This window comes from Pelobates fuscus, chromosome 2 (genome assembly GCF_036172605.1).
Source record: "Pelobates fuscus isolate aPelFus1 chromosome 2, aPelFus1.pri, whole genome shotgun sequence".
NCBI lineage: Eukaryota > Metazoa > Chordata > Amphibia > Anura > Pelobatidae > Pelobates > Pelobates fuscus.
This window is the reverse complement of record NC_086318.1, coordinates 315,933,945-315,949,478: the sequence shown is the minus strand read 5'-3', so window position 1 is coordinate 315,949,478 and position 15,534 is coordinate 315,933,945. Positions and strand designations below refer to the sequence as shown.

The window sequence follows — 15,534 nt, the reverse complement described above, 5'->3', positions numbered from 1 at the left end:
ATCTCGCATAAACTACAAAAAAACTTATAAAAATAGATATAATACCTCAAAAAATAATAATAAGAAGGGCTGCTACATACACTGGTAAGCGTCTTTAAATTAGGTTAAACTAATAGGTCAAAAAAGTTATGTGCGCTCCCCGATATTGAGATACTCAAGTAGATCAATTAAGGTAAAAACACAATTTATTTAATACATAAAATCATACATATAAATAAAAAATAGTATTAAATTCTAAATACAGACGTCACCATACTGTTCTAATTCTTGTCTGCCATAGGCTTACAAAGATTAATTGATCATAGCATGTATATAAAGTGTGAGAGCAAAAACCGGTTATCAGATAAAATATGCCAAATAACAATGTATCTAAAAGTTTCCACGCTTGGAAGCTGCACTAATGAAAAAAAATCACAATATCTCTCAAGCAGCACCCAAGCTGGAAAAGGTGCCACAAGAGACTTAGTGAACCTATAGCCAAGTGCAGAGGTTGTAACTAGCAAACCGGTCTCCCAACAAATGTAGTAAAATATACACGAATACAAAACAATAAAAAACAAAACAATAAAAATATAGACCTCAACACATCAGAACATATAGTACCTTGCCTCGGTGTGGGCCCCCACCGAGGTAAAAGCAAAAAGAGTCTCGGAAGGTGTTTCCTCAGCTGGCTTGAGAAGTTGGAAAAGTAGGATGAAAAAATACCACACCCGGAGTGGAAAAGGTGTGGGTGATAGTCGGGTGTATTCTATACCGCGGTCGGGATCTTCAAAAAAGACCACGGTATAGCCCAGAACAGCCTGCAGATGGTAAAGCAGAAGACAGCCACGTCCAGACTCCGGGCACAGAAACTCAATACCGCAGTCGGAATCTTCGAAAAAAGACCGCGGTATAACTGGAAATCGCTAACAGGCAATCAAAACTATTGGAAACAAGAATCAGAAAATCAGATGGGACCGTACGTCTACGCTTTCCGTCCCTCCCACAGGACTTTTTCTAAAAGATTGAAGATCCCGACCGTGGTATAGAATACACCCGACTATCACCCACACCTTTTCCACTCTGGGTGTGGTGTTTTTTCATCCTACATTTCCAACTTCTCAAGCCAGCTGAGGAAACACGTTCCAGGACTCTTTTTGATTTTACCTCGGTGGGGGGCCCACACCAAGGCAAGGTACTATATAAGGTACTATAAGTTCTGATGTGTTGAGGTCTATATTTTTATTATTTTGTTTTTTATTGTTTTGTATTCGTGTATATTTGACTATATTTGTTGGGAGACCGGTTTGCTAGTTACACCCTCTGCACTTGGCTATAGTGTAACGGATCGCCTGGCACCCCGACTGGGTACCTCCGTTAATGGATGCTCCTAGCGCTTCCTGAGGCCTCCAAGCACTCTAGCCGACACCACAATCACCGAATCAGAGAAGCATATGAATCCTCTCAAGCCTCTGAATGCTGTAGACAGTTGAATAGGAACCATACGAATAGGTTTGCACTCCTAGCAGTCAAACTGGAACAGCATGCAATAAATCCTTCCCCCAATAATGAGACGACACTTCACTTTGAGGGTAAAACAGGAACTCTCGACTGGCTCATCCAGCCTGGCTTTTATTACACTTGTACACTTACAGGCCACACCCAGGGGGAGGCATAAAATAACCAATCACATACATGGTTCAGCCCACACATCCCCTCCCCTCAGATAACAGTAAACCCAATTATACGGTACACATTTTTAACCAAGTTCTGGATGTACCCCAAAAACAGGGGGTACACCTTTAAATCCAGCATCGCTGGATAGCCCTTATTCAGGGGGACAACATATCCAAGAATCAGTTCATTCGGATAAACGGTTCGGGAGATATGGGGTTCCAAAGATTTGACCGACCGCATGGGTAAAGTATCCGAAAACAGTTCCATGCATTTTGGCCCTGCGGTCGGTCACAGACAAGGGAATGAAAACAGACGAATTGCCTGGGTTATGGAGCCTAAGGGGAATTCGAATGAATCCCCTTGTTTGTGGGGTTCTTTCTACCGAACGGCGGGCCATTCGGTAGTTTCTATACGAATTTCTGGAAGTATGGAGGTCTCAGCGGTGTTTGCCTAGTCGAGTGTCCGATTTTAGTTCCAGACACTCGACGGCAAAACACCGCTGTTCGGGAGTTTAAGATGGCCGCCGCCACGTGTTCGTTTCCCGAATGGCGGCCACCCAGAGGACAAAGAATACATTACACTGATTGCCAATTACCCGTTTGCAACATTGTTGCAAACGGTAATTGGAGGCACACTTATTCCTGGGTGGTCTGGTTGTTCGGTAGTTTCACTCAGTATAATGAAATGGAGTGATTCTACCGAACAATCAGATGAATGCTGCATACATATAACCCAGGTTAACTGAACACATAAATACATACATGATATTAAAGGCAGTATTACTGTAATATGCTCCACAGTCTTAAAGGTACAGTATCCCAAAAGTCCCAATATGTCCACAGATGATTTTAAAAGGGCCAGCAGCAGCAATATAAAGTACAACATGCCCAAATATAGTGCTTTAAACGTACCAATATTCCAGGGGCCATAGTCAGCAGGTAAGAGGCAGGCAGCCAGGCCCCTCCAATACCCAGTGGCGAGGCGGGTTCCGCCACATATAGGTTCACTGATTCTCTTGTGGCACCTTTACATAGGACACGAGGCCATGCGTTTAGACTGGAAGAAAGAAGATTTTGTCTAAGGCAAAGGAAAGGTTTTTTTACTGTAAGAACAATCAGGATGTGGAATTCTCTGCCTGAAGAAGTGGTTTTATCAGAGTCCATACAGATGTTCAAACAGCTACTAGATGCATACTTGCAAAGACAGAATATTCAAGGATATAATCTTTCAATGTAGGGTAATAACTGCTTGATTCAAGGATAAATCTGACTGCCATTCTGGGGTCAAGAAGGAATTTTTTGTCCTAGCTTGTTGCAAAAATGTGCTTCAAACTGGGTTTTTTTTTTTTTTTTGGATCAACAGCAAAACACAAATGTGAGGAAGGCTGAACTTGATGGACGCAAGTCTCTTTTCAGCTATGTAACTATGTATGTAACCTTTTCCAGCTTGGGTGCTGCTTGAGAGATATTGTGATTTTTTTCATTAGTGCAGCTTCCAAGCTTGGAGACTTTTAGATACATTGTTATTTGGCATATTTTATCCAATCTCGCATACACAACTCTTTCAAGGATCTTGGATGCAAAAGGCAGTAGTGAGATAGGACGTTAGTTTGATGGGGAGTCAGGGTCAAGGTTGGGATTCTTTAGAATTGGGCTTACAGTTGAATGTTTGAAGGGCGATGGAAATATGCCAGAGGAGAGAGAGAGATTGAGATTTTTAGTGAGAGTTGGAGAAAGAGTAAAAGACAGAGTACAGATGAGATGCGAGGGAATTGGATCTAGGGAGCAGGTGGTGGGGCGGGAGGACTGGAGCAGAGCAGAGACCTCTTCCACTGTAGCGGGTGCGAATGAACATAATACAGCAGTGGGAGTCAAGTTAGGGGAAGTATTGTAAGGGGAAGAAGAACGATGAGAGATCTCTTGATTGTAGCGATCTTGTCAGTGAAGTGAGTTGCAAAGTCTGAGGCGGTCAAGTTAGTAAGTGGAGGAGGAACAATAGCGCGAAGAAGAGAGTTAAATGTGTGAAATAGTTGTTAAGGTTTGCAGGAGAGTGTGGTAATGAGGGTATTGAAGTAATTTACTTTTGCAGAGGAAAGAGCCAAGCTGTATGAGCTCAGCATATATTTGTAGTAGAGAAAGTCAGACGCACAGTGAGACTTTCTCCAACAGCATTCAGCAGTTCTGGAGCATTTTTGGAGGTATCGAGTCAGCTTGGTGTGCCAAGGTTGCTGTTGGGGGCGCCTGCTGCGTTTAAATGTAGGCAGTGTCATGATGTCTAGTTGAGAGGAGAGGGTGGAATTGTAGAAGGGGATTTCAGACCTAGGACAGGTGAGGTTTGAGATAGGTAAAAGGAGAGTTTGGAAATTAGTGGAGAAATGTTCTAGGTCAAGACATTGGAGGTTTCTGGAGAGATTGATGTTCAGACGGTGGTGTCAATTGGGTCTTAGATATGCTGATGTCAAGCAGATGGTGGTCAGATAGAGGAAATACAATATTGGAAAGATTAGAGGCGGTACAGAGATTGGTGAGTGTTTCCCGCTGTATGGGTTGCTAAATTGGACCATTGCGTAAGGCAAAAGGATGAGATTACAGAGAGAAGACGAGAGGCATCAGTGCAATTGGGGTTGTTGATTGGGATATTGAAATCCCCAAGTATAAGGGAAAGAGTGCTAGATGAGAGGAAGTAGGGAAGCCAGGAAGAAAAGTGCTCAATGAATAGTCTATAAGGGAATAAAACAATTACATAAAGGACTAGCAAAACTACAGCATAACAGACCAGATATAAAGGCAAGAAAATATACAATGCACACAGGAGATATAAAATAAATGTACAGAGTGGTTAAATTAAACATAAATGATGCTGTGCAGGATAGAGTCTTAGTGTGGTCTTCCAGAAGGCTACCTTTGCAGACGATCAGCTGATGAAGCTCAGACTTTCTTACAGCAGCATTGAGGTTTCAAAGTTTGGAAATCAGGCTTTGCATACGATTTGCAGACGATCAGCTGATGGAGCTCAGACTTTCTTAGCATATTAGTGTCAAAGAGAGAGTAATTTAGAGGCTGCTGATACAGTCTAGGAGAATAATTGATTTATATTAGGCAGGCCATATATTTCTAAACAGAGAGAGTGTCTTTAGTTTCTCAATGAAAATTTGTTGCAACAACTCAGGAACCAGAATGCAGTGACCTCATAGTGTTCACAGAACTACATGGCACCTATGATGTCATTACATAATAACTTTATTACATGGGCTTATACAAAAGAACTAACAGTTGAACTGTATTATGCAGAAATTTTAAATGCTTGAAGCCTTTAATTTCACAATCTCTGGATCTAGAGAGGTGGATTTTATGGGATTATACTATAAAGCCTCTCAGGATAGTTCCAGTTCTTGTATGGGCAGATGTAATAATAACTTTTTCCCAGCAGCAGAACTTATGAAGAGAAGGCCCTAGTGCAAAAAATAAATACGATTGCAGGCCTCCTCTTTAGAGCACCGGTGGCCAAAATGGTAAATCCACAGCTGGCAAAGCATTGTGTACAACTTTTGTAATCAAGCACCATTAAAAAACAGGTTTATTCACAACCTCAAGTTGCAATGCAGCAGCCTGCTGTCCATGTGCAAGGCCAAGAGCCTCTGACTGCTTCCATGCTGGCCTCTGCTCCTCCACAGGAGCAAAAACAAATGCCGGGTGAGCGTCTGTTCTCACTGATCCAAGCTATGCATCCTAATCTCGCTGGTAAGATTACTGGCATGTTGCTGGAGATTGATAATTCTGAGCTGCTTCACATGCTGGTGTCTCCAGAATATCTCCGCTCTAAGGTGGATGAAACTGTTGCTGTGTTACAAGCCCACCAAGCTAAGGAGGCTGCCCAAAAGGCTGGGAGCAATGCTACTGGTGTGGCTGCTGTTTAACATGCATGCAGATGGAACTTCAAAGAACTTCACTGAAAAATTTCAAAACATGGAAAAACTTAAATCTTGCAAAAACACTGCAAAACAAAATAAAATCACATAAAAAAGGAAAGGAAACTTCAATGCTTACGTACGGAGTAAATGCCAAGTCTGGCAGGTATTGCTAGTCCTAGATATTAAAAAAAATAAAATAAAAAAATAGCAAAATATAAAAATCAAACTTAATGTTTTTTTAGACCCGGGGAAATGCATTTTGAAAAACAGTACGGGAAGTTAAGCATTCCTTTCTTTCATTTTTGTAATTCTTTACTGTGGAAAAGCTCAGAATTTCACCACAGTAGGTTGTGGGGAATGATAGCTGGGCAAAGAAACATAATTTGGATTATAAAAAAATTATTGCTTTAATAAACTTTACTTAAAACACACACAAAAAAAAAACAGGTTTATTGTCAAAATTTACAGACTTTCAGCTGTTTGCAATAAACATATCCAACAAAAGCAATTGAAATAGCTCAACACAACAAATGATTCAATTGTTTTCACCAGTAATAACTGAAAATGCAACTTATAATGAGTCCTCCAGTCTCCATTATTTCATCTCCTGAATAGAATCCCTCCCAACTGCACAAATATGCAAAACAGGAGTTGTCTCAAGCAAACCTGATGCAACTAATCAAGGGCTTTATTAGTTTGCACCAGGTGTGCTTGAGTTGAAACACTTGAAATACCTGAACTGGCTAGGGGTTTGCGGAGTGCCACATTTGACCACAAATAAATATAGCTAAGTCAAAAGAATGGCCACAAAGTTATACTTATGATTTCTCCAGTCTCAAAATTATTCAACCCCTTCTTGGCAAGCATCTTTAGTACTTAGTAGAGCACCCTTTTGCTGTTATGACCTGCTACAAACGAGATGCATAGCCATACACCAGCTTCTGGCAGCGTTCCTGAGGAATCTTAGCCCATTGCTCATGAGTAATGGCCTCCAGTTCAATAATATTCTTGGTTTTGCATGCTGCAACTGCCTTCTTCAAATCCCACCAGAGATTTTCTATGGGGTTTATGTCAGGTGACTGTGATGGCCACTGTAGAATTTTCAATGGTTTCTGCAACCAACCCTTGGTGGAATTTGAGGAGCATCTCTGAGCCACCACCATGTTTAACTGTAGGTGGAGTGTTCTTTTCAGCATATACTTCATTTTTTTCAGACATTCCGCTGATCCATTAGGCTGAAAAGTTCCAGTTATGTTTCATTGCTCCACAGAACAGAATCCCCAAACTTCTATGGCTTATTTATATGATTTTAAGCATATTGGAGCTGACTTTTTGGTCAATAGTGGTGTACTTAATGGAGTTCTGGCATGGAGACCTTCTGTATTTAGTATGCACCTTACTGTGCTCACCCCTGCATCCCTGCTTTTTTCTGTTTTGTGATGGGAACTGCCGGCGTGGCCTTAACTGGCCCCATGGCATCTGCAAGAGCGACAGGCATTGGTGGCCCCTTGACGCACTGGGACCTTGGTTGCCTGAAGTTATATGCCTTCTTCTTCCTATGACATACCTGTATGAGGGTTGGGCTTATAGCTGCAGTGATTTTGAATAGCCTTGCTGTATTTTTCAGGCAGGTAGATAGAAGAATATGTTGTCCCATATCTGTAACATATTCATCCTCACCTTGCGGTCAGCGGCCGTGCATCTGCATGACTAACACTTGCGGCATGTTAATAGACGCCGCCCGCTGCGCATCCACGGCTAATTATACCCCCATGTCCACTCACGTGAATAACGATTGCGTGCAATTGACATCACGCACGCACTGCGCGCACGTTTTGGCATCAAAGAGCGATCCCGGCCAATCAGAAAGGTAAAGCAGGTATAAAAACCTAGAATTATCTTTCCTCATTGCCCGGTCGTGGTTTCCTTAGTGGTTGTCCAAGAGCACGTTCCTGATTCAAGTTTCTTCTGGTTTTTGACTTTGGCTTTGATTTTAACTTCCCTGTATTTCTGGTATCCCTGACCTCTGGCTTTCCTTTATCGTTGTGTCCCTATCTGTGTCCCCTGACCTCGGCTAGCACCCTGACTATTATTTGGTACGTTAGTCTAGCCATTCCAAAGCCCGGTAATACGTTACCTATTAGTCCTCTGTGTAACACAATTCTACGTACTGGATCATATAGTAATCCTGACAATAGCATATTAAAAGAACAAAAGTGGTAATGGTTTTAAGAGGTTCCATTTAAGTATAGTTTTTATGGAATAAGCTTTTGTTAGCTAGCTTTTGTTTTGTGACCATGCATCTTCTTTTGGTCACATCGTTTAGAAACCAAAACTATTGTGAAGAAGATTTCTACTTAACCTACCAGCTGGCGCTATGCATAAATCTCCCCAAACAACAAACAAGTGTTTGCTCTTGTACAGGGATTCTGTCCTTGTAGCTGGTATAGTTAATTAGTGTTTCTTGGCAGTATATTTGTGGCAAGATATTTAAAACCCTGGACCCCTGCCGTAAATACTGAACGTGCTTCCAAGCCCTTCTAATTATATATAAATAAATCATTTATATTCATTTCGTAATTATAGATTCAAAGTAATGCTAGATATTAACCGTCCAGTGCTAAACAGTGGTTTATTGTACCATTACCAAGGGATCTAAAATTAAATCTTAATAATTATAAATGATTGTATGCATATTAAAATATCCTCATTTGTTCCTTGAACTGTATTTTTCTTTAGGAACGTGAGAAGCGCAAGCACGAGAGGATTCTCAGTGATGAACTTGTTGCGGCTGTTCGATACTTAAATCAGTTTGTACCTCCAGAGCACTCCATAGTTTATATTCCCTGGGACATGGCTAAATACACAAAAAGGTAATAATATGCTTCATTGCTTTCCGATTTTACGTTATTTGGGTTCCCAAGAGAGTCTTGTCACTAAACACCAAATTGCCAAATATTAGGCAACAATAGTAGGCATGTGCATGGGGAAAATGTTCGGTTCGGCATAACGAAATTCAGAATTTTCGCAAATCGGCACTTCAACACTTCGGAACTTCAGCACTTTGGCAGTTCGACACTTCGGAAATTCGGCAACTTCGGCACTTCGGAATTTCGGGACTTAGGCGGGTGGGGGCCCTTAACTAAAATGATGGGGGGGACCTATTGTCCTCCCCCCCGGCCCCCACCCCTGAGCGGTGGGTGGGGGCCCTAAATACTTATAAGGGGGGAGCCTAATGTCCTCCTCCCTGCCCCCCACCCCTGAGCCGCGGGTGGGGGCCCTAAATTGGAATAAGGGGGGGGACCTAATCTCCTCCCCCCTGGCCCCCACCTCTGAGCGGTGGGTGGGGGCCCTAAATACTAATAAGGGGGGGGGACCTAATGTCCTCCCCCCTGGCCCCCACCCCTGAGTGGCGGGTGGGGGCCCTAAATACTAATAAGGGGGGGATCTAATGTCCTCCTCCATGGCCCCCACCCCTGAGCGGTGGGTGGGGGCCCTAAAAACCAATAGGGGGGGACCTATTGTCCTCCCCCCCGGCCCCCACCCCTAAGCGGCAGGTGGAGGCCCTACAAAAATGTCCCCAAACCCTGTCACCCCCTCCCCCCCAAAAAAAAATTATCCCCTACCTACTCCCCTCACCCTAAAAATAATGAGGGGGGGACCTTTAACTAAGAACCTGTAAAAAAATAAATAAATTACCATTCAATGTTTTCTTTCTTCTAAAATCTTCTTTTTTCAGCCCCAAAAAAGGCCAAATAAAAAAACATAATAACTGACGCAATTAAAAAAAAAAAAAAAAAAGTGCAAAAAATAATAATCCTTCTTCACCCATGGAGGGCTCCGCACAGACTGAGCTCTGCAGGGCGGGGGAAGGCTTATAAAGCCTTCCCCCGCCCTGCAATTAGGCTCAGAGCACTCTGGTGGGTTTAAGCCATCCAATCAGAGTGCTCTGACAGGTAAATGACATTGACATTTACCTGTCATAGCACTCTGATTGGTTGGCTTGAAATCCACCAATCAGAGTGCTCTGTGTCATTTTACACAGCGTGGGAAAGTTCTTTGGAATTTTCCCACGCTGTGTAATTTGACTCATAACTCTCTGATTGGTTACTTAATCCACCAATCAGAGAGTTATGAGTCAAATTACACAGCGTACCATTTAGAAGATTTTAGAAGAAAGAAAACATCGAATGGTGTTATTATTATTTTTTTTTTTTTTTTTACAGGTTCTTAGTTAAAGGTCCCCCCTCATTATTTTTAGGATGGGGGGGGTAGGTAGGGGAATCATTTTTTTTTTGGGGGGGGGGTGACGGGGTTTGGGGACCCCAGTCACCTGGGGGGGGGCATTTTTTAGGGCCCCCACCCGCCGCTCAGGGGTGGGGGCCAGGGGTGAGGACAATAGGTCCCCCCCTATTGGTATTTAGGGCCCCTACCCACCGCTCAGGGGTGGGGGCCAGGGGGAGGACATTATGTCCCCCCCTTATTAGTATTTAGGGCCCCCACCCACCGCTCAGGGGTGTGGGCCAGGGGGGAGGACATTAGGTCCCCCCTTATTATAATTTAGGGCCCCCACGCATCGCTCAGGGGGGAGGACATTAGGTCCCACCCACCGTTCAGAGGTGGGGGCCGGGGGGGGACATTAGGTCCCCCCCTTTATTAGTATTTAGGGCCCCCACCCACCGCTCAGGGGTGGGGGCCAGGGGGAGGACCTTAGGTCCCCCCCACTTTTTAGTATTTAGGGCCCCCACCCACCGCTCAGGGGTGGGGACCAGGGGGGAGGACATTAGGTCCCCCCCTTATTATAATTTAGGGCCCCCACCCACCGCTCAGGGGTGGGGGCCCAGGGGGAGGACATTAGGACATTTTTTTTTTTTTTTAATAGAGATGCCCCTACTCGCTGTATAGCTAGTAGTGGCATAATTTACTATTACTAAGTAATCTTTACTTAGTATTAGTAAATTTAGCTGAAAGACCAATTTAGGTCTTTCAGCCTTTTAGTAGATAGCTCCCTAATACCGTGGGAATTAGGGAGTTAACTACTTATTCATTCCTGTCATTACATTGACTGGCCAAGTAACTTACATTGTATATGAATGTATGTTACTTGATTGTTGTAAGTGTTGCAAATGCTTACAGGTGAATCCTGGCTATGTTTGTATACTTTTTATTTAAAATTGTATACAGTGTAACATTCTTTTTCTTTCACTGGGTAAGTATATTAGTACTTAGGCAATACTGTGCTTAGGAACTTCGGCACTTTGACACTTCGGGACTTCAGCACTTCGGAACTTCGACACTTCGGAAATTCGGTAATTTTGGAACTTCGGAACCTCGGCACTTCGGCCATTCGGTAGTTCCCGAATATCCGAATTGCTCGAAATTCGTCCGAATTCATATTCAGACTGAAACGAATTGCACATGTCTAAACAATAGATTATTTCAAAAATTTTAGTAAATCAACCCCTAACAATAATAGCCTGTAGGGCTTGTTGAAGTGCTATGTGTGAAAAGAATGTCTTTTTTTTTTTTTTTTTTTTTCATTTTACAAAGCGTGCAGATGTCAGTAGAAATGAATACTTTTATAAATGAACCTTCCATTAGATTACGTTTTTAAATTGCCTACAGTGTTCCGTTAAAGGATTAAATATCTCGAAAAGAAAAGTTTGACAGTATTTTTATGTATATAAACTGTAACAATTTAATAATTAGCCAGTTAGTGGTTTTGTATGTATGTGTGTATATCTATATGCACACATACAAGAATGACAAAACAGTGAATGGTGTAAGGGTGAATGGTTTAAGAATGTCTCCAGAACATACACCCCACCAACAATGGAATGGTGAAACGCTTGAGTTTTGAGTAACACACCTAGCATACAATATATCCACTACAGCTGTGCTGTGTTGTATTGGTTTTGATGACAGGAGTTAAAGTGGTTTACAAATGTCTCCAAAGAACACAGAAACACAAATAATAAAGTATTGGTGAATTGCGTGAAGTCAAATGGTATAAGAATGTCTCCAAACCTTAAAGGAAAGCATATCGTATTGACAGCGACTAAGGCAATAAAAATTATAGTATTTATTGTTTTACCTTTGTCACTTAGATATATAAAAATTGGTATTTGCTATTTTTTTTTTTTTTTTTATAATTGTGCAAATACAGGTTTATATTTATATATAAGTTTATACTTCAGTGTGCTATCATGCAACATATGATAACTCTTTAAACACTTGGCTCTGCACTTGGTAATAAAACGTTTATTCTGGACAGGTGTGAATTAAACACATGTTTACGTGTAACAAAACAATACTTTACAGATTTCTAAAACCAACATAAATGTCTGTAATGTCTTATGTAGACTACTGACAAAAGCTATTTCTTTTTGCTTGTCTCAGCAAGCTGTGCAATGTTCTGGATAGACTGAATGTAATTGCTGAAAATGTTGTGAAGAAAACCGGTTTCTTTGTTAATCGACCAGATCCCTATTGCAGTGTCATACGGCCTGATGAGAAGTAAGTCTATTGCCCAATGTAAATAATCTTAGCAAATGTATTCACCACTCAAATATTGACATTGCAGTTTTAAATATTTGGTAGAAAGTGGTAACCATTATATTGCAAAGAGCAGAAGCTTTGAAGATTCTAAATGAAACAATACAAGTGAGACGTTAAACGTGACAGATTTGCAGCATTTATATTCTGTAATGTTCTATCTCTTAAACATATTATTAACTTATTGTGACATCCAATTTAATTGAAGTAATGTCATCCTTACAGTTATTGAATGTATAAACTAAATGTGCATTTTCAGCCGTTTCTAAACCCTAGCAGGGACCGGTTATTAACTAGAGTGAGAATTCAAGGTGAATAATTTCAGATTTGAGGTTAAAATAGCCAAACTGTGGGGGCGTGGCCAGGCCATCATGGTGGATGGGTGCACATGGTGTGTGCTCCTCACCTAAAGACTTAATACCTCTGTTTTGCGGTGGGATAATACCCTCAAAGGTTGCTCAAAATGCACTTACCTGACCCTGCAAGCTAGGGCACTCACCTGAACAAGTTATTATGCCTCACCATGGAGCCTGTGGCCTAGGACTGTTTTGCGGGCTACACGCCTGGTGTGATCCATGGAGGGGAGAAACGGCTGATCTCCCGGCCTGGACCTGCTGGCGCCTGCAGTATCAGTTCCTGAGACCTGCTTCCCCCCCTTTGGACCGGTGGGGGATATCCCGGTCCCCACTGGTGTAGTCTCGTGACCTGCTCTACAAGACGTTGAAATTCTCAGCGTATAATGTAAGATGGCTGCCCCACCAGGGCCTACTGTGACACACGCCTACCCACAGCCACCCACCCATGTGGATACGCTCCTTCAGGCGTTCGATCGCCTGTGTGCACAATTCTGGGAAAAACTCAGCAGCTGAGCACTCACCCATACTCCTGTGGTTCGAGCTAGGGCACCCCATGTCCGGTCTGCTTGTCGGCGCCGCGGCACTGAATCTATCCGGCGCATTCCCCACACGGCATCGCCGAGGTGGAGACACAAACAGCGGGTGCATAAGCTCCGAAAGCAAAGCATCAGGAGGCGAGGGTCTGGGGGAACTCAGAGCTCCTGGGCAAGGAGAAACAGCCACAAAGAGCGACAGCCTAATCCTGGTCCCTCGTGCTGCCCATGGAGAGAGAGGGCGTTCGCCATAAAGAGGCTCCGAGCTCCAGGAGTGCCGAGGTCGACCCTTGCAGGAATCTGGAGCTGGAGGGGTGCACGTCTGTGGTGCGGATATGCAGGACTCCACCTTGGTTTCCACAGTATGTCGTGCACAGAGCTATTGTTATTATTGCTATTACTTTTGTTAGTCATAGCTGATATTCTCTAAAGTAATGCAGCAACGTAGATTTTTGTTTCTACACCAGTGGTCTACTCATAGCGAGCATATTGTATGGTAAAACCACAGAACATGTTTCACTCTATATGTAGCTCATAACTTTTCTGAATCTTCATGTTTACCTACACTTCACATGTCTAGTTAGTTTTTTGAGTCTGGATTTTTGCCTAACAGTTAGACATGTATGACCAGCCTGATACTCTTGTCTAATATAACTTAAAAAATGTGCTATGTTATTAAATGCCATGATGTCTGTTCCTGAAGTGCTTGCTATTGTTGCCGTGGCATGGCAAGCTTGTTTGTAAACCCCTGCACAAAAAAAAATAAAGAATTTTTTTTTTAAAAATAGCCAAACTGTAAACATTCTCTAAGTCACCTACACTTTCAGTTTGGCTACTCTGACCTTAAATTGGAAATTTAGTTTTTCACTTTAAAAAACTGTAAAAAAAAACCATGTAGGTGTCCAAATGATGCCTTCTAGAAAGTCTTGGATTGCACAACTAGGCCAAAAGAACCTGGGCACACACTTGTTCAACATCCCACTTACAAATCATCATATATTAACTTAAATGTTCAGAGTTCCTCTCTTCTCCCTTGTCAGGATGTTGCAAGGTGAGGAGATCATCCAATTGCACATGTGTAAATCTATCAGGCATTCCCAATGCACAGTCCCTTTAAATATCATGCAATACATGTTTTGTTAATTTGATTGTGCTTTTGTTCTAGGTGGAATGAACTGGGTGGAATTGTTGGACCATCTGGACGTCTACAGGTAAATCTAAATATCTAACAGTCAATGTTTACTTTCTTCTCCTCGACCATTCAAAGATTTTTTTGTTGTGACTAATTTGGTCTAAATTCTGCTATTTCTTGGTCAATGATTAGTTAATCCTACTTTGGTGAACAACCCTGGTAGAATTGTTTTTCATGTTAACAAAAATATAACATATACAATCTGTTTAGTTACACACTTATTGTAACCATTTCCACAAATCTGTCATCTCCTCCATAATGCATACATACAACTGTGTTTTATTTCCAAAGTGTTTAAAATAATAAAACCCATCGATGAGAGATTTTTCATGAAATATTATCAATGTAAAACCATTTTATATACAGTTGCAAGAAAAAGTATGTGAACCCTTTGGAATTATATGGATTTCTGCACAAATTGGTCATAAAATGTGATATGATCATCATCTAAGTCACAACAATAGACAATCACAGTCTGCTTAAACTAATAACACACAAAGAATGAAATGTTGCCATGTTTTTATTGAACACACCATGTAAGCATTCACAGTGTAGGTGGAAAAAGTATGTGAACCCTTGGATTTAATAACTGGTTGAACCTCCTTTGGCAGCAATAACTTCAACCAAACGTTTCCTGTAGTTGCAGATCAGACGTGCACAACTGTCAGGAGTAATTCTTGACCATTCCTCTTTACAAAAATTGTTTCAGTTCAGCAATATTCTTGGGATGTCTGGTGTGAATTGCTTTCTTGAGGTCATGCCACAGCATCTCAATTGGGTTGAGGTCAGGACTCTGACTGGGCCACTTCAGAAGGCGTATTTTCTTCTGTTTAAGCCATTCTGTTGTTGATTTACTTCTATGCTTTGGGTCATTGTCCTGTTGCAACACCCATCTTATGTTGAGCTTCAGCTGGTTGACAGATGGCCTTAAGTTCTCGTGCAAAATGTCTTGATAAACTTTGGAATTCATTTTTCCTTCGATGATAGCAATCCGTCCAGGCCCTGACGCAGCAAAGCAGCCCCAAACCATGATGCCACAACCGCCATACTTCACAGTTGGGATGAGGTTTTGATGTTGGTGTGCTATGCCTCTTTTTCACCACACATAGTGTTGTGTGTTTCTTCCAAACAACTCAACTTTGGTTTCATCTGTCCACAGAATATTTTGCCAGTACTGATGTGGAACATCCAGGTGCTCTTGCGCAAACTGTAAACGTGCAGACAGTGGCTTCCTCTGTGGTATCCTCCCATGAAATCCATTCTTGTTTAGTGTTTTACGTATTGTAAATTCGCTAACAGGGATGTTAGCATTTGCCAGTGACTTTTGTAAGT

General features: G+C 42.0%; 1 protein-coding gene across 1 annotated transcript in view; it reads left to right on the top strand.

The window, feature by feature from the left end:
* Nucleotides 1-15,534, top strand: part of FIG4 (FIG4 phosphoinositide 5-phosphatase) — a 493,827-nt gene that overhangs the window by 204,115 nt on the left and 274,178 nt on the right. The window contains exons 12-14 of the mRNA XM_063443525.1: nt 8,306-8,439; nt 11,966-12,082; nt 14,176-14,221. Coding sequence (XP_063299595.1) covers nt 8,306-8,439; nt 11,966-12,082; nt 14,176-14,221 — 297 coding nt within the window. The remainder of the gene's footprint in view (nt 1-8,305; nt 8,440-11,965; nt 12,083-14,175; nt 14,222-15,534) is intronic.